Here is a 25132-nt window from a genome sequence, read left to right on the forward strand (position 1 = left end):
ATGAGCTAAGTCCCCAGTGATTATTGCTTAAGTGAATGAAGGAGGCAGCTAAAGTGGAGAGAGTATTGGACATGGAATCAGGAAGACCTGAATTCCAATTCAGCCCCAGACACTTGCTAGCTATGTGACCCTGGAAAAGTCATTTAAGTTCTGTCTTCCTCAGTTTCTTTACCTATAAAATGGGGATAATAATAGCACTTACTTATCACAGTTGTCTTGACAGGGAGATAATATTTGTAAAAAAAGAAAAAGAAAAGCTTTGTAAACCTTTAAGTACCACATAATTGCCAGCTAGTATAGTGAAGGAATGCTTATTGATACTTACCCTGAGCTCTCTCTCCACATCTTGGTCCAGCTCAGATCCTGCCTGCTCCTTCCTTGCCCATGCCATGCCGTAGGAATATACCCCTGCTTTCCACTCTTGCTGTACTTCCCTTCTGTATCACACACAAACAATTAGGGAGGAACTTGGATCATTAGCTACATTTTATGTAGATTGGGTGTCTCTGATACTTTGTATTCCCCATGCCCCCAAGCACAGGGCTGAATGGAGAACAGTTACTTAATAAACATTTCTACTTTGGATGACTGGTTACAGGGGAGCCCCACCTCCTCATTCCACTAATGGCTGCCTCTAGGCTTGACTGAATCTCAGGGATTGTCTAAGCAGCCATCATCCTGCTGAGGCTGAGATCCCACTGTTGGGTTTCCCTTTTTCGGGGCCTGACTGTTAGGTCCCAGACAGCTCCCTGCCTCAGGCTCATCCCCTGGCAACGGGAGTTACACATGGGACACTCCCCAGGGGGTTGTACTGCCATAAGCATCAAGAAATTGAAGGGTTTCTTAGATACCTCATGGGTAATGGATCCAAGGCAGATGATTGACCTGATTATGGAGGAGGTAGCCAGGTTGGCGGCAGGACAGGTTGGAGGGAAAATATTTGAGAGAGCATTAAAGGGACTCTGAGCTGATCACCATCTACCAGCAAAGATTGGTGGGGTTTTTGTCAGAGCCCATAAGGTTCCCTTTGAGGATAGAGGATTTATTGTACCATTTGGCACTAAGGCAAATTTGGAAAATGCATAGATCTCAGAAAGAGACACCGACTCTCCCAGTACCAGGAGAAGGGGCAAGGCACCACTGGATCTTTTCCAGAGTCCCACTCACCTTGACTGGCAAATTCAAAGTTCTCACTCTCAAAAAGTTTTTAAGGAGTTAACACAAAAGTGAAATCTGCTTGAGTAAAAATTAGAATCATTAAAATTCTCTTAGAAAAACAAAAGACGGGGCAACAGAAACATTCCCAGATTTTCTTAATAGACTCGCGAACCATCCAAAGGAGTGTAGGGGACACTGAAGCTGCCAATATATTGTTACAAAAGTTGGCAGTTGAAAATTGTAATGCCGATTGTAAGAGAGTCCTGCTAGGTGGGGGACCTCATATGACCATCTCTGAGACAATTAAAGATGCCAAAAAGTGGGCACACTGGCATACCACGCTGAGGCAGTAGCCACTGCTTTTAATCAACAGCAGCCAAAAACCACTTTAAAATGGCTATAGCTGTGGAAAGCCCACACATGAAAAAGGAATACAGAGCACCACGTAAAGGGATACAGAAAAGTCGCGCCTCCCGACCAACCACACCGTAACCTAGGTGTGGAAAAGGGAACCATTGGGCATCAGAATGCCGTTTGAATTTGGAAAACTGCACTCGGGGCCAGCCCTGGCTCCGGCAAACAATAGGGGTCGCCCTTTCCCTAGTTCTCCCTCAGACAATTCCAACTATGAACACACTTTACCCCTCACCATAAAAGACCTTCATGCTATTCCAGGTAGTGTGGGTTTTGACCTTCCCTCCGCAAATGATTACACTGTACCTCCGTCTGCCGGAGTTCCCTCTGTCCCCACCGGAGTATATGGCCCACTGCCTACCCTAACAACAGGATTCCTCATAGGACGCAGTAGCTCCTCCCTCAGAGGACTCATTATAGTCCCCAGGGTAGAAGATTCAGATTACGTGGGAGAAATCAAAATTTTATTATACACGATGTCGCCACATCCCATACATATAGGAAAGGGGGAGAGAATAGCACAATTGATTTTGACAAAATTTGAAACCACAGGGAATTATTTTCAGAAGGTTCGGTGCTCACAAGGATTTGGAAGCACAGGAAGAGAGGCTTTCTGGGTACAAGATATTACAGAAAAAAGACCAACTTTAAAAATAAAAATAGAAGGCATAGGATTTGAAGGATTGATAGATACCAGAGCAGACAAATCAGTCATTGCAGACTGACTTTGGCCAAAAACCTGGTCTGTATCTACATCCCAGAATGGACTTTCTCAGAGCTGGCCCTCTATACCCAGCACCAAGGATAGTGACAAATGGATGAGAGGTACTTACTAAATGTTTATTGACTGGTTGATTGGTACTATTTACATGTAGGAAGTCCTATAACCCAGATCCAGGGTTTAGGGAGCACTAGCAAGGAGACAGGTGACAGCAATGGCTGATGTGAGGTCAGGATGTGTGTCTGTCAGTCACAACATGAAGTAATTCCTCACTGGAACAGAAAAGTGGAGATTTAGGGGACATTGGACCTGGCATATTTCTTTAGGCTTTTAACAAAGGATCATGAAGATAGAGGAAATGCCACCTGCCTCAGCCCCCTTGGTCTCTCTAGCTCCTAATTTGCCTCTGAACTGCCTCAGGTGATGTGTAGGAAAATAATGCCATTACCAAGTTAAGCCAAAGGCTAGGGATGAATCCCAAATACCTTGTCTTAGCACACGGCTTTCAAATCCTCCAATTCTTCCAGGGAGGGGTAAGCAAAACAGGAAAGCTCTTCCCGTGTGAATGCCAAAGTTGAAGTATGTTTAGGAAATTAGGCTTCTATGTGAAGGTGTTTAGGAGGACAGGGAAGTGTAGGTGGGAGTTTGATGGGGAGAGTAGAGACTCAGAGCCCCTGAGAAGGGATGGGTTTAGGGACTGAGAAAGAAAGGTGAAGCAAGAGTACACCTGGAATGTGGGTTAGAGGGGGGAGGGGAGAATGGGAATAGGATGATGGGGCTTTAGAGGCTAGCTTCTTTCCCCTCCCCATCCTGCCAAGTGCTGGCGTGCTCCCAGCCCTTGTTTGGTCTCAGACATATGGACAGAAGGGTTTCTCTTATTTCTCCACCTGTGCTGTCTGGGGAGCCACTGCTCTATATTTACTATGCACACATATGCATGCACATAAATATATGTGTAGATATGTACATATGTATATATGCACACATATGTTTACATATAAATACACAGGTATATACATATACACACATGTAAATCATATTCATATACATGCACATGCCTATACACATATACATACATAAGTATGTGTATGTATGCATATGTGTGTATGTGTATACATATGTATGTGTATGCATATATTTTACATATATATGTATCTATGTATATATATGTGCTTATACGTACTACTCTACACTTGCTACTCTGTCTATAGCCATCAGGGAATTCAGCACCCACAGGGTGATCATCAGAACTTTTGTCGAGACCTACAGCATCCTGGGGACAGGGAAAGGACAAGGGACACATAAGAATGGCAGTCAGGTTGGTCCCCAGCCCATAGTAATTGCCCCTAAAATTTCTAGAATAATACTTTAAGTGCTCTCTTCTGTGCTCTAGGATTGGGCAACCACAGACATGGGAGAACCGTTCTGGATCAGGACTGAACTACATCATTAGTTCCTAGACAGAGGTTTCATTTGAAGACTCTATTCCAACACTTAGACTTTCCTGAGGACAAAAGAGAACAGAATTCCTAGAATCTCATGGTCACCAAGGACCTCAGAGGTTATCTCTTCCCTGGATTATTGCCATAGTCTCCTCCTTGGTCTCCTTTTCTCTAGTCTCTTCCCCTTCTTGAATGCATAATGCACAAAAGCATTAAATGGTATTGCTGAAGTATAATAAGTTTGATTATAGCATCCCCTTCTTAAAAACCTCCAGTGGCTTCTTATTGTCCTTAGAATTAAGGACAATAGAATTAAGTCCCCCATTTAGCATTTGAAGGCCTTCATAATCTAACCCCAGCCAGGGACCTCTCCAACATTTTGACACCTTCCTGTTCCATCTTAAAAATAGAACCACCAGATGGCACTGGCAGCCGCACCCAAATGAGCTTTCAGTCATCCTCTGATCTAGGGGCTGGCTGCAGCATGCTGGTACAACTACACCAGCCCAGCCCTCCTCATAACCTTAATCAGTTTCAGGGAGGTATTAGCAGTCTCACTTGGAGATACATCCTCGGTGTGTATAAAGATAAAAACACACAGATTAGTATAAAAGGAGAATAAACATATTAGCCCAGATTAAGCCATAGAGCATCTGGATATGATTCCCAAGAGTCAGGCCAGATCACACTTCCTTTTGGTTCAGATTACTGCCAATGCCATAGGACCCAGTCAGAATGCAGTCAAGGAATACAAACTGGGCTCCTTGCTGTTCTTTCTGGTAAAAAGTCATCCTTCAATTATCGTCTGTGGTAAAACACCCTGTGAAGTCAATTTTGTACAAATTTTGGCCAAGCATATGTTTATATTGGATTTTCTGTGTTTCACAGCTCTGCTGGATTAGAGATGGTAGCTAACCTATAATTCTTTTATATACAACATAAAATAAATAGTGGCACACATTTCATAAGTTAGATGTTCAAATGCATAAATACATAATATTGATTTTATATTTATATTGTATACACAATATGCTCATAGAATATTACATACATATATTATATATAAATATTTTTTAATATCTGACCAATGAAATGCATACAATTATTACTGCCTAAAATGAATGGCAATGAACAGTTACTAATGAATTCCTTAAGGAATTTCTTGGCTATGTCAGTGGAGTCTGCATGAGTGCAAGGGGAGGCTTTTCTCATCCAAAATCTTAGCTTAGATCACAGAGGGCAGATAGAGTGTCAATGATAAAAAGTCAAAAATAAAAAGAATGTAATAATCAATGCAATATTTAGATAATCAAGGGAATTCAACTTGCTGGTTTCCAAATGGTCCCTGTGGTGGACAGCAGGTGTGGTTATTACCCACTGACCAATTCAAAGGCCAAGCTTGTTGGGCAGGAGAAATAATGTTTTTTTGCTGAGGAGGGTCAATTTGGAGCACTAATTTTTTCTGACTTCCACGAAAACAAGATTCTTCTCAATTTGCTCTTATGAAACAGAGTAGGGCAAGAAAGTACAAGAAGTGCCCTCATGTGTCCAACTGAGAAAAACTTCAGTTTCTCTAATACAGGGAATATGATTCATCATGGTGGCCATATTTTTTTTTCTTTTTATGATCCCTGATCTTGGAAGATGGCCAGATCTAAAAGGCTGGCCAGAGATCCCTGGTCTATGGATAGACAAATGATAACAGAAGTAGGAGACTGAGGACTGGAAAGGGAGGGGAATAAGTATTTCTTAAATGTCTAATGTGGGCCAGGTACGAGCTCAGCCCTTTATAAATATGATCTCATTTGATTGAATGGACCACTACTCCAGTAAAATGGGCCTGCAGGTCATTTCCTCTAGTAATGCCCTAATAAGAGCTCTACAAGCCTTAAAGTTTAAATGTTTGAAGAAGGTAATACACTGGCATCTCCCAGAGAAATCATTGTGGATCTGGGCTCCAGGTGATGTCAAAAATCTTGCTATTTTCTGTATTAGACAAAAATCGTGCACTGCAACAAATGTATATTTTGGATCCATAAATTTGACTATAGTCAGCAACAATACAGACATGATTGAAAGTGTAAAGTCCAACAAATAGGGCAGAGCAGGCATGAGAGTGAAAACAAGCTTTAGGCAGGTTACTGGGGACAGACAGAAGATCCTGTGGCCTGCTGTCCTTTACAGTGTCCTCATGCATGCTGGAATAAGTGGCTATTGGACTTATGGAGAAGGACTCCTTTTAGGTCAAGCCTGGGAGGAAGGAGCTGTGTGTTGATAGAAATAGAGACATGGTGTTCTACACTGCTGGGCATAGAGAGCAGGGGAGTAGGATTTAGGACAGGGCAGTGCATCAGGGATGATATTGACCACTGACAGTGACTGGTTTTCCTGCTTAAAGTGCTGAAAACATGTGAGGTTTTGCTCTTTGGAAGGAGGGCCATGACTGCAGGAGGGATAGCTATTGTCATGGGAAATACCAGGTCCTTTCAGATCCCCTGAGATATACATAGCTATTTAACAAGTACAAACACACCAAATAGACCGCTTTCACTGCTACCCTGTGGGGCCTTGATGGTGGACATCAGGATGGCTCCCAGATGTTCCTAGGATTGGTACTTGTGGAAGCACTGTTTGCTTATCCCCTTGTGCTGCTGCTGCATGTGCAAACACTCACAGACAGATTAAAGGAAGCACTAAAAGAGAATTTCAAAGCAAACCAGAGGTAATTCAATCCCCCCACCCATAAAAGCCATTCCATCCTAAATTGACATCTGGCATGTAGTTGCTTAAACATTTTCAGTCTATCAGGTTTCACTCAGGAATCAGTCACAAAATAGTAGCAGTGAAAAGAACTGGAAGAAGTATTTATTCCTTTTGTCCTGTCAGAACATAAAGAAATCCTGAAGCTAAAACCTAGGCAGGGAACTGGACAGGCAGCTGTCCTCAGAGGCTCCCACTGAGATTTTAAAAGTGTCTCCTTAAATTCTGTTGGACCTGATACTTGGAGGAAAGTGTTCAGTGGATCCTTCTCACTTAGATTTGCGCATTTGGATTTTTGGCCTTGGTGCACTAAGAATTCTGGTAGTAATTAGCCACAGTTCTCACACCAGAAGCAGGTCAGTAGTATAAGCCATTCATCAGAAAGAAATAGACAGAGATATGTGACTATGGAATGTCCCTTACAGTAAAGAAATCTTGATCAATGAGACCTGAAGGGGACTTTTTGTCCATCTCGTTTCGATCTTCAGGCATGTTGAGTCTACATATAGTCATGTTGCAGACCCCTATCGTTGTTTTCCTATGATAGAACTATGCCTTTATTTGCCTAGCAGCAAGGACAAAGACAGGGTACATTTGAGCAAAAAAGGCAAAAGTGATGAATGATTCCTTTGTTTGAGTAGGTGACCAGTGTGGAAAATTGAGGCAGTCATGTTAAGAGGGAAATAGTGCAAGGAGATGCATGACCACCTTTCTCTTTGCCTCCCCACTGACCCAGGGCCTTCTGTTCCTCTAATGGAGAGCTGCCCTGAGCTTATGGTGAGTATTCCATATACAGTCCAGTTTCAGTGGCAGAATGCTAGCCTACAAACCTGGCAATAGCAATGACCATCAGACACTCAGGGAGGCTCAGCATTCCCAAGTTTCAGATCCCTTAGACTCTTCTGCTCACCCAGGCAAAAGGCAGAGAGACATTGGTCAAATCAGATCAATGGCACCTTCATGTGATCAGCCCAAAACCTCACCCTTTCCTTTGCAGGTACAGCAAGACCAAAGATATAAATGGACTTTGATGGGCTTTGCATTTACTTGTCATTATGATCATGACTCAGACGCACTAACTAGGCCTTCTCTCTTTCCTGTTCTGTATTGGTGTTTCTATTGCTTTGAAGTCATCAGAAGACAGAGTAAACACTGAATAGACATACAGCATACCAGATTAAAGTGAAATCTGAGAGGTCATTTAGTCTAACCTCTAGGAGAGATTCCTAGACTAGCCACAGAAAAGGGCAGTTGTTTCTCTCTCTAACCTAAGAACAAATATTCTCATACCAGCAAACAGAGATTGAGATCAGACTATAGGCAGACAAAGAAGAAATCAGCTAGACTCTACTCAACAAATCACGCATTCCCTTGTATGCAGAAAAAGAAGTATGTGTCCAACCACAGAATGTGGAAATCTAAAATTCCCTTCCTTCCCTCTCTTAGTCCATAATCCTATAGGTCTAATTCAAAAGTCATCTCCTCCAGGAAAACTTCTCTGATTTCAGTTGTCTGGAATACTCACATTCCTCTGGCTTTGCACAATGCATATTGTACCTTTCCTATGTATTCATTTTTATTACAGTTATATATGTATGCATATATATGTGTATAAATGTGTATATATACACACACATATATATATATATATGTATGTATATATAATCTTCATCCCTTGCCACACTGTAACCTCTACAAAGGCTGGCCTTTGTCTTGTCTAATCTCATTATCTCTCCCCGGTGTATCCCACAGTTTCCTGCTTTGATCACATCAGGAGCTTAAAAGAGCACTGAAATAGAATTCCCTCCTTCCCCAGTCAGTGGTGTCCCCATAGACCTCTCACTGTCAGTGGCCAGGGATGCCTCTATGAAACTCACATCAATCCATTAAGATGCATTTTATTAAGGGCCTATAAAGGGCTAGGTACTGTCTGGACATCACATTTCAAAAAAAATTATAAATAAAAACTTCCCAAATCTACTAGAAGCAGGGGCCAAGGTAAAGAAAGAGAGAATCTATTGACTGTCTTCTCAAGGGGGTTCATAAGGAAGAGTCCCAGGTCTGGCAGAGCCCAAATCCAGAACTCCCATAGCAAAGAAAACATGTTGCAAGTATTGACAGAGAAGGAGCTCAGGCAGCAAAGAATGGAAGTCAATCACATGAGACGTGGGAACTTCTACTAAAATGAGAAGAAATCTCACAATTGAATATTCCAAAAGGCAAAAGAAATAACTCTGAATCACTTGCCCTGCAAAGTTGAATATAATCCTACTGGTATGGGAGGGTGAGTGGGATGGCCTTAGAGAACAGAGAAGTGGAAAACTTTTCTGGCAACAAGGCAAGATCTGAGTAGGAACATAAAAATACAAACACAAGAATCAAGGAAAACCCAGAGAGGTACATTTATTTAAGAAATGATAAAGGGATGCTTGATGATGTAGTCCTAACATTTTAATGGGGGAATAGAAAAAATAGTCCCTTCAAACTTATGTCTTCAAAGTGGATTGAGGAAGTTAAGCAAGAAAAAGAGAAGGTCTTGGGGGCCGAATGGTTCTGTTCTGAGGGTTTTAAGAGGGGAAAGAAAAGAAAGCACCAAAAGAATAAACTGGTGTAGAAAGGAGGAAGAAGAAGGTAGAATATGCATAAATGCAGTGCATGAGAGGAAGTGTATACAAGAATGGAGCAAGGGGGGAGGAGCTTGATTAGATGAATTTCAGTCTCCACAAAAATGAAAGGATGATTGAACACAGTTTGGTGTAGAAATACATTAAATTCATCAGGGAAACAGGAGAGGTTGAGGTCGACATGGTAATCAGAAAGATAATACTAGGAAGGAAATAGTTGCAAGGAAAATAGAAAGGAAGGAAGGAAGGAGAAAGGGAGGGAAGGAAAGAAAAAAGAGAGAGGAAGGGAGGGAGGAAAATCTTCCTGATCTTTAAGGGTGGGTTAGAAGAAAAAAAAATAAAAGAACTGGAATCTAAGAGTGAGTTCTCTATTAATTAGGAATGAGTGAACAAATTGTGGTATAGGTATTAATGAAATATTTTTGAGCCATTAATAAATGATGCCAAAGCCCATCTCAGAGGATGCTGGGTAGTGTGAAATAAAGCAGAGTGAACTGAGCAGAACTAAGAAAATAATTTTGTCAAAAAATCAATATTATAAAAAACAGTTTTGAAAGATTTAAGAACTCTAATCAATTCAGTGACCAGTCATGTCTCCAGAGGACCTATGATGAAGTCTGTTACTCACCTCATGACAGAGATGTATTGAACTCAAGGTACAGAAACAGACATCCATTTTGCATCATGGCCACTGTGAGAATTCATTTTGCTTCAGTATGCTTATTTGTTCCAAGGGTTTTTTTTCTTTCTTCCTTTCCTTCAGTTTCTTAATTGAGGACACTTCATGTCTGAGGGGGAGGGGAGAGTTAGCAATTCTGAAGTCCATCTACCTAAAACCATCAACAAGCATTATATGTAATGGAGATAAGCTAGATGCATTTCCAATAAGATTGGGGTGAAACAAGGATGTCCACTATCATCCCTATTGTTCAATTTGGTACAAAAAATGTTAGCTTTACCAATAAGAGAAGAAAAAGAAATTGAAGGAATTAGAATAAACGAAGAAGAAACTAAGTTATCAATCTTTGCGGATGATATGATGATTTACTTAGAGAATCCTAGAAAATCAAGTGAAAAACTACTTGAAATAATAAATAACTTTAGCAAAGTTGTAGGATATGAAGTAAACCCACATAAATCCTCGGCATTCCTATATATAGCTAACAAAGCCCAACAGTAAGAGTGATAAAGAGAAATTCCATTTAAAGTTACTGTAGACATTATAAAATATTTGGGAGTCTGCATGCCAAGACAAACCCAGGACCTATATGAGCACAATTACAAAACACTTTTCACACAAATAAATTGAGATCTAAATGAATGGAAAACATCAGTTGCTCGTGGTTAGGCCAAGCTACTATAATAAAAATGACAATTTCACCAAAATTAATTTACTTATTCAGTGTCATACCAATCAAACTACCAAAGAATTACTTTACAAAGCTGGATAAAATAATAACAAAATTTGTCTGGAAGAACAAAAGGTCCAGAATATCAAGGGAATTAATGAAAAGAAATGCTAGGGAAGGTGGCCTAGCCATACCAGATATTAAACTGTATTATAAAGCAACAGTCATCAAAACTATCTGGTACTGGCTAAGAAATAGAGTGGTGGATCAATGGAATAGATTAGGTACACAGGACATAATAGTCAAAGACTACAGCAATCTACTCTTTGATAAACCCAAAGAGTCCAGCTTCTGGGTTAAGAATTCACTATTTCACAAAAACTGCTGGGAAAATTGGAAAATAGTACAGCAGAAACTGGGCATAGACTGATATCTTACACTGTATGCCAAAATAAAATCAAAATGAGTTCATGACTTAGGAATAAAGGCTGATACTATAAGCAATTTGGGAGAGCAAGGAATAGTTTACCTGTCAGGCCTATGGAGAAGGGAAGAATTCATGACCAAACAAGAGATAGGGAGTGTTACAAAATGCAAAATGGATAATTTTGATTATGCTAAATTGAAAAGTTTTTGTACAAACAAAGCCAATGCAACAAAGATTAGGAGGGAAGCATAAAATTGGGAAAGAATCTTTACAACCAGTGTCTCTGATAAAGGCCTCGTATCTAAAATATACCGGGAACTGAGACTTGCCACATACTCATTCATTTTCTTGGGCAGCAGGTAGACATCCTGCTTATAGTGTCCTTCAGGGGCATTGTAAATCTCTATCAAAGCCAGAGCCTTAGCAATGGCAGTGATGAAGAGCACAAATGTAGGCACTGTTGAGAAGGTCAGGTTCAGCAGGCAGCTCTCTGCCAACAACACTGTTCTCTTTCCATTTGGCCAGATTACATGATCACCTTGAGATCTCATGGCCTCCCAGGTCACTTCTGGGGTATGCAGACTTACCACATCAATCTCAGTATCGGAATATCCCATGTTGCAAACAATGCAGTTGCTCTTCATTCGGTCTAAGTGCTGTCTTGTCACCACATTCTTATTACCCGTACAAGTGATGACAATGTCCACCTGCTGGATGAACTCTTTCAGTTTCACAGGTAGAAATCTGTCCATGCGGGCCTGCAGGGCACAGATGGGGTCAGTCTCAGTCACATACACTCTGGAACCCATGGCCTTCAGGGCAGCACAGCACTCTTTCCCCCCAAACATCATGTCTGTTGTCCTTTTAAGCCCATCACGAATGGACTCCTAGCAGCAGTAGAGGCTGTCAAACTTCTGTTTGGTGACTGAGTCATTGACATTCATGACTGGCACGCATTGCTTGCCAGCCTTGGATAACTGGTACAGCCTCTAAAATCCAGTAACACTCTCTTCTATTATACCCTTGGTTTTCTTAAACATGAGGGTCAGGTCCCCTCCGTCATCCAGGATCATTTTGGGTTGCCACCCCTGTCAATGCACCACCAGAAGTCACCTTCCGATTCTCATTTCCACGCAAAGACAGGAAACCCACTTTTTTGCGAGAGCAGCAGCCGCTTCTTGGAGCTAGAGTAGATACTGCAGGCAGCCCATCGACACTGAGCCCCTAAAGCACTCCCCATCTCCATGAGTCCTGCTGTCTGAGCAGTGATGGAAGTGCAGCCCACAATCTTGGCTCCAGCCAAAGGTTTTTCTCCCTGAGCTCTCTTCCTCAAAGCCATCAATGCTGGCATCTCTTGCTCTGCCATCTCAATCTCTCTCTGGCCAAACCCTGCCTGTTCGATGTTCTTGACACAGTCGCTCCTACCCTTGGAGTTCTGTTTGTCCCGTGGGGAAGTCTCATCAGCAGAGCTATCTGTGGATGAAGCGACTGAGCTGTAGCTATCGCTAGATGCCAATCTTGGTGGGACGTCTGTTGAATTCTTGCTTCTGCACAGCAAATCGGATCTTGGTGATGGTGCGAGGCCCCTCGGTGACGCTGCGGTCGGGGCTGACCAGGGCCTCGCCGCCGTCGCGATGCCGCCGGTGCTGATGATGCGGGTCGTTCTGGTTGAGGCTTGTGGCACCTTTCTGGTGGGCGGGGAGGCGGCGGGGCTGAGAGTGGCGGGGCCGGGTGCCGGGGGTCAGAGCCGGGGCTGGAGCCAGAACCTGGGCAGGGGCTGGCGCCGGAGCCGGGGCCGCAGCCGGAGTCTCGGGGTCCCTGGAACCCGCCGGAGGGACCATGGCGGCCAAGGCCGCCGAGCTCATCCCGAGCTGCGGCTCGGGATCCGGGAGGCTCAGGTCCTTCAGCTCCACCTCAGGCACCTTGGCGGCAGGAGCTGCAGTCACGACCCACACCTGCACAGACATCGCCGTCTCCGCTTCCCTCGCTGCTGCCGCCACCACTGCCGCCTCAGACTCCGGCTCCCGCTCGGCCTCACCCCGTCTCTTCATCCCGTCCCGTGTTCCACTCCCGGTCCCCCGCCTCCTCCGCCTCCCCCGCCTCCCAGACAGTGTAAGTATTGTAGGGGAGCAGATAAAAGCCCCTCTGGCAGTGTTTATATTATTGTCCCTGAAGCCTGGGCTGGCACCTGGCACGGCCAATCACAGTCTCTTTGGGATCCTAACATGATCAGCCCTCCTCCAGGAGTCTGACCCACTTCTTTGCTGAAGGAGGGAAGGGAGGGCAATTGGGGTTACCACACAGCTAGTAAGTGCGTCAAGTGTCTGAGGTCCAATTTGAACTCAGGTCCTCCTGACTCCAGGGCCAGTGCTCCACTGACTGCGCCACCTAGCTGCCCCGAATCTGACCCACTTTTGAGCATTGTTACCTGCACTGCCTCTGGGGGGAGAGTATGCCATGTGTAACCCCCATTCTCCAGGGCTGGGCAACAGAGAAGGGGCTTTCTAGAGACAGTCTGTCAGGGTGTGAGCAAGGGAAACCCAAGGGCAGTGGCACCTCCCAGTTCGTGCAAGGTGGTGGATGTCTGCTTCACCCAGCTGACAGCTCCAGGATCATCCTGCTTTCTGCCTTGAGTGTACTGAGCAGGCGATGCCCCCATGTGGGCAATCATTCAAACTACACAATATTTTAGTAGCCTCCCAGCTAGAAATTTGTCTATGTGCCAGGCACTGTGTTAACTGCGGGGGATACAAAGAAAGGTGTAAATCCCTGGGGATGACATCATGAAAACAACTGTGTACAAACAAGTTATATTTAGGATAATTTGGAAATAACCAACAGAAGGAGGATTGGGAAAGGGTTTCTGGAGATGGGAATTTATTTGGGACTTGAAGGAAGCCAGACAAGTCAAAAGTCAGATATGAGGAGGGAGAATATTCCAGACATGAGGGACAGCCCAGAGAAATTCCCTAAGTTGGGAGATGGAGCATCTATTAGGAGGGACAGCAGGAAAACCAGTGTCACTGGATCACAGTGCATGGGTGGGAGAGGTGACAGTCAGGTGTAGGGAAACTGAAAAGGTAGGAGGGGTCAATGTGTGAAGGGCTTTGAAGGCCAAACAGATTTTTTAAATTTGATACTGGAGGTGATTGGGAGCCACTGTAGTTTATTGAGCAGGGGGGTGACGTGGTCAGATCCGTGCTTTAGGAAGATCCATTGACAGCTGAATGGAAGATGGACTAGAGTGAGGAGAGCCTGGAGGCAGGCAGACCCACCAGCAAGCTATTGCAGTAGTGCAGGTGGAAGGTGGCGAGGGCTTGTATCAGGGCCATATCAGGGTCAAAGGAGAAAATGGGGGTATATTCAAGATACCACAAAGATAAAATTGACAAGTTTTGGCAACAGACTCAATATAGGTGATGGGAGTGAGGATAACACTGAGATTGTGAGCCGAGGTGACTGGGGGATTGTGGTACCTCACCAGTAGTAGAGAGAGAATCCATGTCTGTGGGAGAATGAGCACAGAGAAGGGCAAGCACAAGGAGGAACTAAGAGATTGTCAATAGACTTTGGTTGGACTGAGGTTTCATGTGGGCAAAAGTAGGAAAGAAGGCTAGAAAGGGAAGTGGGGACAGAGGTGGAGAAGGCCTTGATTTCTAGACTAAAGAAATTATTCTTTATCTAAACAGCCATGGAGAGTCATAGGGTGAGATGTGGGCTTTGGAGAGGAGATGACTTTAAACCACAGAGAGCAGTTAGGAGGCCCCTGCAGATGCTGAAGCTTGACCCAGCATGCCTTGCCTCTGGAGCTGGGCAGAGAGCCATGTCATAAACTATCATCCCAGGATGATAGGAATAGGAATAGGAAGGACTGAGTTGAGTAGGGCAGTCAAAGGCATGAGGATGGGCTCAGGAGTTATTAGCATAGCCGGCTCAAGCTGTCAGGGAAGCAAAGAGGGGCCAGAGGCTTCAGATTTGCCCGAGTTTCAGAAGTACAATGTCAGGAATTTGGTAACATCAGGATGTTCTCTTTTCTCACTTTTAAATCATGATATTACCAAAATGATAAGCAAATGTCTGAGAAACCAGGAGGCTAAAGATGTTTGAGGTTGTTGCAGGTGAAACTGTGGTCTCAAGGCCACATGGGGTTCTTTAGGCGGCCCTTTGACTGAATCCCAACTTCATAGTACAAATCTCCTTAATAAAAGGATTTGTTCCATAAAACTTAGACTCAGTCAAAATGCTGCACCCAAGGAATACATGTGGCCTCAAGGCTGTAGATTCCCCGCACCTGTTTCCAAGGGGTCCAGGTGTAGTCTTAATCACTTGAATTGATGACCACATTTTTGTCATTCTGAGCTCCTATATCAGAGGCCAAGGTGTTCCCCTTTCCCCAATCCCTTATTCTTCTGAAAGAGTTTTACCCGTGGGTGAGTCCTTCATCCTGTCTCCTCTTCTGCACAGAATCCCAGCATTTGCACATTAGCGACCATCTAGGCCAACACTCTCATTTTACAGTTGAGGAAACTGAGGCCCCCAAATTACTGACTCAGCCAAGGTGACACAGTCAAAATTACTAGGGTAGTGTAGTGAGTATGGTAAGCTGCTATGTTAGTGTGGGTGTGTGTTGGCATCCAAAAATGGGCTCCTTAGCACTTAGTCAACAAGTGGCCTTGACTAGTTTGGCTTTTTCCCCTGAACTGAATGCTGTTTGTATGTTGGACTGGAATAAGCTTGTCGGCCCCTTCACCTTGCTTCCCTTGCTTAAGCTGATGGAAAGAACCTGTGCTTTCCCGGTCAACCCCTTCACCTTGCTTAAGCAGATTGAAAGAACCTGTGCTTTCCCCGGCGTACCTCACCCCCCCCCCCCCCCCCCCCCCCCCCCCCCCCCCGCAGAAGCTGGATGGTTAAAAGCAGCTCCCGTTGGAGCCAGAGGCTGCTACAGCCGCAGCCACAGCCGCAGCCACAGCCGCAGCCGCAGCCGCAGCCACAGCCACAGCCACAGCTGAAGCAGGAGCTGCCAGTAGCAGAGCTGACCTACGGGAGGAAGCTGAACAAAGACTTCAGGCCAGTGGGTAATCTTTTTACCATAGAGGGGGAAGCATGATTTTGCTTTACGCAATCATGCTTCTCTGTAGCCTCCTGGTTACTCTTTCAAGGCGTACTTATTGGGCCTGGAAGCTTTTGATCAATATATCAAAATGGGGTTGCTGGTTCATGGGTTGGTTACTGTGGAGCCTAAATATATGTTTTGATTCTTCTGCCTTCTACTTTGAGAGTTTCTTATATCCGGCGGTTCCGAACCTTTCAGACATGTTTATGATCCTATTTGAGATTATAAACTCTGTCCTCCTAATACAGGGTGAAGATATTTGAGGATTAACGGGTTTTAAATTGGGTGGTCAAGGTGTTACTGGAAAACCTAGGGCAGAGAGTAGACACTGGAGAGGAAGAACCAGTAAGGTTTTCTGACTTGTCTGTGGGAGCTGAGGGAAAGAGAGAGACCTGAGGCCCAAATTACTACAGGTTTCTATATCTGGTGTGAGGCAGAATTTGACATTAATAGAAATAAGCAAGTCAGGAGGAGGATTTGATTTTAGGGACAAGATTACATCTTTTACATTTTTAGTTTGAGGTGCTTGGGCACATCCATGTAGAGATGTTTGTCAGGGAGCTAGAAATGTAGGAAGTGAGTCTATGAGAAAGGGTGGGTCAAGATCAAGATTCAGGAGGTGTCTGCAGAGAGGGAGAAATGAGGTGGGAGTAAAAAGATGTCTGAGGGAGAGAGTATATAAGAGGAGAATAGAGGGTGGAGACTTTGAGTCATGAATATGTTTAATGATTGAAAAGAGGGAGGAAGAGTCAGCCCAGGAGACAGGCAGATAGTAGTTGAAGTAAGAAAGAAGTCAGGATGGTGGGGTGTCGCAAAAACCTAGGGAAGGCAGGATTTCAAGGAGGTGACAATCACTGTCAAAGGCTTCAGTGAAGGATGAATTTGGAGACAAAATTATTATAATTAGTGAAAGGAGGTAAATGGAGGGAACATTCTCTTTAAAACTTTAAAAATCATCTTGCTTCTTAAACCAAACATCATCCCTTGGAGGATCTTCTGCTTTGGAACCCTGCTCTCTTGATTGGTAACTGAACCCACAGTACTATTATTATTCAGACACTTCAGTCATGTCTGACTCTTTGCGACTCCATTTGAAGTTTTCTTGGAAAAGGTACTGCAGTGGTTTGCCATTTCCTCTAGCTCATATTACAGATGAGAAAACTGAGGCAAACAGGGTTAAGTAACCTGCCCAGGGTCACACAGCTAGAACATATCTGAGGCCATATTTGAACTCAGGTCATCATTATTCCAAGTCCAGTGCTCTATCCCCTGTGCCACTTAGCTGCCCCAAACCCTGAGTACTATTTCAGAAATTATTCTGACATGCTTCACTTCAATCCCTTCTCTGCAGCAACTTTCTCCACAATCCCCTTGCCAACCTCTTCATAGAGATGCACCTACCATTTCCTCACAGATTTCTTTCCCCCACCCCCAAGAAAAATCTGGAAGCAAGAATCTGTGATAAGATCTACTTTTCCATTGTTCCTTGATGGGCTGTGTCCATCTACTCCCTTGTGGCCTCACTTCCTACCTTCTGCCCAAAGTCTTCCTCCTTGGCCACCACTGCCTATGAATATTCTTTCCCTCATTAGAATGCATGCTGCTTCATAGTAAAGACTCTTTTTACTTTTGCATTCATATTTCCAATGCTTAGCATATAGTTGGTGATTAGTATATTTTTTTTCATTTATTCATTCAAGAGCAGTGTTATAAGCTAGATTACTGAGTTTTAGAGAACTTTGGATACAGATGAATATTTGGAGAGATTTGTCTGGAAATGGAATTAGAGAAATAGGATATAATCTAGGGAGGGACAAGAGAATCAAGTGAAGGATAGTTTCATATGTTGAATATTTGTCTATATTTTAGTACTCATAGTCAAATGGATCTTTGACCTCATTGGTTCAAAAGTTCCTTCCAAGGAACTCATCCTTGCCTGCCCATTCTATGTGACTCTTGTCCATACTCACTCTTTCTCCCTTCCACTTTTAGCCTTCTCTGATAACAGTCTCTTACAACCGAGGCCTCATCACTGAAATTGTCTTCCTCCAGGGATCCAGATATATTTCTGTTTCTCCCAGGGTACTTGGACTTGGTCAGGATGCTCAGATTTCTACCAGGTCTAGGTGTTTCCCACAATTCCTCTGATTCAAAACTTTTTTTGTGGAATGATAGTGTCTCTTAATATTTGAAGTGGAAACCTTTTTTAAAATCGTTTATTATCTTCACATATGACCTGCTTTTGGAAATGATCCATTATAAAGTATCCATTTATAATAAGTAAACTTGCTTGCTAATTCTTCCCATTATCACTGAATCCTGATGAGCTGGGGCTGTGATAATTCAGCACCATGGACTCCTGGGCCTACTTCCTGCTAGTTCAACTTTCTAGATTTAGGGGGAGCTTAAATGTCTACCAACATGCCCATTTCTGGCCCTGGGGAGAAGAGACCCGAGCTCAGTTATGGATCAGGTGACAGAGGTGGTGACTGGATTAGGAAGACCTGCTCTGGCTCCTTCACTCAAGATCTTTCTTCTTTCTTCCAGTTAAGCCAGAGGTGATTGTGTATCCATCAAAGATGGCTCCCCTGGGACACCACAACCTGCTTGTCTGCTCTGTCACTGGTTTCTATCCTGGGGACATTGAGGTCAGGTGGTTCCTAAATGGGCAGGAGGAGACAGCTGGGGTTGTGTCCACAGGCCTGATCAGCAATGGAGACTGGACCTACCAGATCCTGGTGATGCTGGAAATGATCCCCAAGCGTGGAGATGTCTACACCTGCCAAGTGGAGCACTCCAGCCTTCACAGACCTGCTATGTTTCACTGGAGTGAGCTACAGCTCCCTCACCCTCTAATTCTAATATTGTTCAGGACATGGAGCTAGCTCTGAGATACCTCAGTGTATGTGTCATGCCCTCTTTTCTTCTGCCCTTGGCTAATATAAACCCCATGTGGTGCTACTCAACCTCCCCTACTTGCCCAGCAGAGCCTTCTTATGGCAGTGCTGAACTAAGAGTTATAGAGACCTAGAACCTTACTAGCCTCCTCACTGGCCCCAGCCCTGGCAGCTGGCCTCCCTTTGAGACTCTGTAATTGGCCTATCAATCCATCTGAAAGCCTAGCTCCGCTTCAAGTAGAGGAGCTAGGAGTTTAGACATATTGATATCAATGTCTCCTGATGAATTTTCACTTCTTGAGCCCATAAAGACCTTTGCACATGCATCCCTTCCTTTCTTAGACAGGATTTAGCCTCCTTCTCAGGCTCACCTAAGACTTGTGTGCTCCCCACATGGGGCTGGCTCCTGCAGGGACAGTTTTGATCCTTGGTGTCTCTTTTCCCCAAAAGCACAGTCTGAATCTTCCCAGATTAAGATGCTCAGTGGAATTGGAGGCCTTGTGCTGGGGCTGATCTTCTTTGGGGTTGGCCTCATTGTCTACAAGAGAAGTCAGAAAGGTGAGATACTCTGAGTAAAGGCCTGAGACCCCCTCCCATCCATGATCTCTTCCCCAGGAGAAAGGATATTTATATTAGAAATCTGGTCCCCAGAGGTGAAGGGGTGATCTGGCTCTAGCTTCATCTCTTCCTCCCCAGGGACTTAATGAATATAGTGAAGGGGTCAGATTCCAGGGCTCTAGGGTCTTATAGAATCCCATATTCATTAGTAGAGAGGGCCTTGGGAGGGGTCTTAGGTTCCAGCCTTTATAACCTCTCCCCTGAATTCTTCTTGCCCCCCATCCACTCACACAATTGTAGATGGTGGGTAAAGTATCAATTACGTGCTTCCTCTGTAGTGTCAGGTGCTGGGCTAGGCAGTGCTAGGAACCCCCATACTACTGGGCCCAGAATCTTGGTGCTCTTTGCTTCTGTGACTCAAGAATTCACTAGTATTTGTATGTCTATCTTCCTTCCTTTTCTAGGAAATCAGGGTTCACAACCAACAGGTGAGATCCTTCTATCCAGGTGCAATCAGGCTTCTCATTGCTACAGTCTCTGCCAGTGGGGCCTGAACCTAAGAAATGACTTGGGGGCTTAGTGGGAAGAAGTGGTTCTACTTATGGTTTCAGACCCATACATAGACTCTTATATGTCTGTCCTATGTCCTCTGCAGGGCTCCTGAGCTGATCCCTGAGGCTGTGTCCACTGGAACTCTTGCCTCCTCTCTCATGTTTTGAGGCCCCTGCTTGTGCCCAGATCTCCAAGAAATTTGCCTTACTGACTCCTTCCCTAGAATAGGGAACAAAGGAAATGGAACATTTGCAAATAGAAAAATTTTAAACAATAAACATATCCTTGTACATGTTTTGAAAAAGGAAGCAATAGGGAAGCATTGGAGATTATTGGGTATATGTGGGGGTCAGAATTATACCATGGGAAGATTTCCTCAGCAAATCTATAAAGGATTGGAGTGGGGAGAAATGAAGTATTGAGACAACTGGGAAGCTGATGTCATAATCATGAGGTGATCAGGGCCTGAATTAGAAGGAGACATATATAAGGCACGTTACACACACACACACACACACACAAAAAAAAAAAAATTATTATGTGACTGGATGTGTGTGGAGAGTGAGGATGACACTGAAGTTTCAGACCTGGATGATTGGAAGAATGTTGGTACCCTCATTAAGCATAATGGGTTTGTGGCAAATGGTTTTAAGATGTAACAGGTCAAGATCATATTAAATGAAAAAACTAGGAGACCTGTAAAAGAAAACAGATAAAAATAGAAAAACATAAGAATCTTCTAGGAAAAGCACCTAGCAGGACACATTAGGGCCAAGACTGCACTCGATACTTGCCTCTCTAGGTTGAAAAGTTCATATTAGGGGATAGTACAGTAGTCCCAGGGATTATTAATAAAGACCTCTCCTATAGTGGAGAAAATTAGGAATAGATAGGAAATAGGAGAGATGCCCTGGAGATACTGTTGACAGCCAACTAGTAGAAGAGTAAAAAATACCAGGATTTTCACAGGAGAGGCTGAGTGAATGGAGTTGATGACAATAAAATCACAAGTTATGTTGTTAGATCAAAAAAATTGTAAAGAGTGTGCTGTGAGCTAGGCATTCTGCTAAAGCTGGGGGGATATAAAGAAAGGCAAAAACAGTCCCTGATCTTGGGCTCAGGGTGTAAGGGAGGAGACAACATGCAAACAGCTCAGTACAAACAAGAGCTATACAGGGTAAGTTGGAGATAACTTCAGAGGACAGGAGGACTTTGAAGAGCTTCTTGTAGAAGGCAGGACTTTAGCTGAGACGTGAAGGAAGTCAGGGAAGCTAAAAGGAGAGGAAGAAAAATGTGCTCCAAGAATGAGGGTCAGCTAGTGGAAATGCCAGGAGTTGGGAGATGGAGTGTCGCAGGTTAAAGAGTACATGAAGCTCAGTAAGGTATATATGAAGACTGCAAATTTAGGAAAAAGTCAGTTTATGAAGGGCTTTAAGAGCCATTATATTTATATTTGATCCTAAAAGCAATAGGGAGCCATTGGAGTTGATTGAATCAAGGGGTGATGTAAACTTGCTTTAGGAAGATCAATCAAATGGGGAGGGGAGGATGGGGAGAGAATGAGGCAGGGACATTACCCAATGAAGTTTTGGGCAGAAATGTGAAAAGCTCATTTTGGGACAAGTTTGAGTTTGAAATAGTAAGAAATCCAGCTCTTGGTAGTGTATATGCAATAGGTTCCTAACCTCTTTTGTGTCCAGAACTTCCTTGGCAACCTTGGCAAGCCTATGGACCCTATTATCAGAGAAATATCTCCCTCTTTCAGTTTGTATAGGTGGTACCTGCTGCTAAAACAAATCTACCACAACACAGAAATTGTAGAGGTTAGAAAAGCTATGTTTTAATATGCTCAAACACAGGTTCAGGATTAAAAAACAAACAAAGATCAAAGTTTCTGATAAGGCTTTATAGGGAAAATTATATCAGGCAGAGAAATAAATTCTTTTCCATATTGCAATCTCATATATTATTTTAGGCTATAAAATTGTTTTTAAGACAGATTCAAAATCTTGTGCTTCTTTAATATCATAGAAGTTGAACAAATTTAATTAAATAAGAACATCATCACATACATCCCCTAAGGAAACATACCTGGTTAAGGAGACTCAATAGGTAAACTAAGTTACAGATTAAACACTAGGTTTGCAAAATCCTACACTTATAAATTCTATAAAGCTACTTTTTAAAGAAGTCACAGTGAGTTAATTGATAGAAAGGGATTATATATCACTAAGACTCGGTGTTAGGGAAATTCATCCACAAATAAAATATTTTGGAGGTTTTAAAGATGGTGTATTCCCTTCCTCCCATTTGATTTCTTATCTTGGGAATGTTAGAAGTGTTCCTTTGATGCTATCATTCCATGAGTCCTTTTTTATATCTGGGTGGGGTTAACAAGAAACATATTTCAGGAATCAGCCAGATATTCAATAGAAACAACATAGTAAATGAAAATGAAAAGTTCCCATCACTGTTTTCCCCATTTTGGTGATAGAGAGTTCTGTAATATCTCAAAGACCAAAGAATCACACAATTAGGCAAACACAAGCACCAAAAAACATTGATGGTCACCAATGTTAAATAAGTTGAGATCTTATTCCACATTGCTCCTCATAACCCATTCCAAAACTCCATTTAAACAGCTTATTGCCTCTTGGATCTTAGCTGTTCCCTGTAGCCATCTCATTGTGGAAAACATTTTCCCTTTGAAATTCTGGAATAGTCCTCTCTACCAGGGTGGCTCTGCATAGGGCTCCTCCTAGTAGATTTGCTTCCCTGATTCCAAGTCACTTGCAGAGGTTCCCTAGATAATGCTGCTAAAACCTACTAGTGATACAACCTGGTACAATTTAGTAAGGCCAAATAGAGCCTCTTTAATTTGGTCTTCCAGTAACTAGTTCATGTGGTGAAAACCAGTTCAAGCCTTATAGAACTAACTTTATTAACAAAAGAGCTACAAGACAAATAATAAATTAGGAACCAAAAATTCACCTGAGAGTTCAGAGAATTTCAGTTTTTACATACCACTTGTTTTTTTTCTGTTTTACCTGAACTCTGTACCTGATGTGGACAATGCCATCTACAGACTGAAGGAAGAACTGTTGAAAAGATGTATGAGGTCTTGACGTGTAAAATGAAGTCCTGTCTCTTAATATTCTTAGAGGAAGACTTTGAAATAGGGAGGAAATCATTTACTGTTAGCACAACTTTATATGTAAAATCCATAAGTAACTTTTGAGAATTTATTACTAAAACATAATTAGAACCCATGTATCCCAGAAGGAAAAGAAGAAGCAACAACAACAAAAATCACCTATATTTGATTGAAACTGAAGGATGATTGGTGCTTTTCTCTACTTTTTCATTCTTGTTCTTAATTACCTTCATGATCAAAAGAAAAAATTAAAAATATGTTATCCGGGAATGTCAAGTTTACTCGTACTTTTGTCATTGTTAACAATAAAAACACTTAGAAGCCAACAGCACATGTGCACACATTCTATTTCTGAGGAAAGTTTTGTTGCTTTTCTCAAAGTAAAGTTTGTATGAAACTTAAAACTTTTATGTCTTTATCACATCGTGCCTTTGTCCTAGCCCCTCTCTGAGGACATACATATGTATACATCATCACTTCATCTAGAAAAGAGATGGTACTGTGAAGAGCTGATACTGCACATGTATGCATAATCATTAACAAGGAGATGGATGGCAAGCCTACGAACTTATTTACCTAGTTATTTGAGATAGGAAATTGAAAGAAGCAATAATTGGGGGGCAGAGCCAAGATGGCAGCTGGAAAGCAGGGACTAGTGTGAGCTCACCGCTGAGTCCCTCCAAAAACCTATAAAAAATGGCTCTGAACCAATTCCAGAACTGCAGAACCCACAAAACAGCAGAGGGAATCAGGGCTCCAGTCCAGGACAGCCTGGATGGTCTCTGAGGTCTATCCCACATGGACCTGGGAGCAGAGCGGAGCGGAGCGGGAGCGCAGTGTGAGTGGCTCGGACCAACCAGACCAGGAGCCGAGTGGAGCATGCCCTAGCGCCCTGAATCAGTGAACTGCAGCAGTTACCAGACTTCTCAACCCACAAACACCAAAGACAACAGATAAGGTTAGTGGGAAAAGCTGTGGGAGTGGAAGGAGTTTGAGGGTTCGGCTACCGCCCTGGGGGCAGCGGAGGTGGGGCAACTACAGAAGTACAGCTGCAGTTGCTTTCTGCCCCAGGCCCACCTGGTGGGAGGAACTAAGTGGCAGATCAGAGCAGGAGTGAAGAGCCTGCTGAAGATCTAAGTCCAGTCCAGGTTGGGGGCTCTTGGGGAAGGAGGAGTGCTGGTGTGGCAGAGCTGGCGCATCCCCCCAGGTGGGGAACATAGAACTCTTTAGTCCACAAGCAGTCATACCCAGCTGAAAAACTCAAGGGTCAAGTTAGTTGGCTGGGAATATTGCCAGGCAGTAAAAACGCACCCAGATTCAGTCTCAGACTTTGGATTCTTTCTTTGGTGACAAAGAAGACCAAAAAATATAGACAGAAGAAGTTAACAAAGTCAAACAAAACAAAACAAAACAAACAAAACAAAACAAAGTCAACAAAAGCCTCCAAGAAAAACATGAACTGGTCCCAGGCCATGGAAGAGCTCAAAAAGGATTTGGAAAAGCAAGTTAGAGAAGTAGAGGAAAAATTGGGAAGAGAAATGACAAAGATGCGAGAAAACCATGAAAAACAAGTGAATGACTTGCTAAAGGAGAACCAAAAAAATACTGAAAAATATACTGAAGAAAACAACACCTTAAAATATAGACTTATTCAAATGGCAAAAGAGCTCCAAAAAGCCAATGAGGAAAAGAATGCCTTGAAAGGCAGAATTCCCCAAATGAAAAAGGAGGTCCAAAAGACCACTGAAGAAAATACTACCTTAAAAATTAGATTGGAGCAAGTGGAAGCTAGTGACTTTATGAGAAATCAAGATATTATAAAACAGAACCAAAGGAAGGAAAAAATGGAAGACAATGTGAAATATCTGACTGGAAAAACCACTGACCTGGAAAATAGATCCAGGAGAGATAAGTTAAAAATTATTGGACTACCTGAAAGCCATGATCAAAAAAAGAGCCTAGA

At 43.2% G+C, this 25132-nt stretch overlaps 1 protein-coding gene and 1 pseudogene across 1 annotated transcript; one reads left to right on the forward strand and one right to left on the reverse strand.

Annotated features, from left to right (window-relative positions):
- Positions 1–1520: 1520 nt before the first annotated feature.
- LOC118857864 lies at positions 1521–12862 on the reverse strand (annotated as a pseudogene).
- Positions 12863–18429: 5567 nt separating this feature from the next.
- Positions 18430–20043, forward strand: LOC118857865 (HLA class II histocompatibility antigen, DRB1 beta chain-like). Its single transcript, XM_036768351.1, has 4 exons — positions 18430–18481; positions 18556–18826; positions 19324–19463; positions 19928–20043. Exons 1-4 carry the CDS (start codon positions 18430–18432, stop codon positions 20041–20043), a joined length of 579 nt encoding a protein of 192 aa, XP_036624246.1.
- The last annotated feature ends 5089 nt before the right edge of the window (positions 20044–25132 follow it).

This window comes from Trichosurus vulpecula, chromosome 7, assembly GCF_011100635.1.
Source record: "Trichosurus vulpecula isolate mTriVul1 chromosome 7, mTriVul1.pri, whole genome shotgun sequence".
Lineage (NCBI taxonomy): Eukaryota > Metazoa > Chordata > Mammalia > Diprotodontia > Phalangeridae > Trichosurus > Trichosurus vulpecula.

Excerpts from the sequence above, each read along its gene's own strand:
- LOC118857865 (XM_036768351.1), top strand. The coding sequence starts at position 18,430 with ATGCCCATTTCTGGCCCTGGGGAGAAGAGACCCGAGCTCAGTTATGGA. Across the intron at positions 18,482-18,555 it reads CGAGCTCAGTTATGGATCAG|TTAAGCCAGAGGTGATTGTG; the intron begins GTGACAGAGGTG and ends TCTTTCTTCCAG. Across the intron at positions 19,464-19,927 it reads CTACAAGAGAAGTCAGAAAG|GAAATCAGGGTTCACAACCA; the intron begins GTGAGATACTCT and ends TTCCTTTTCTAG.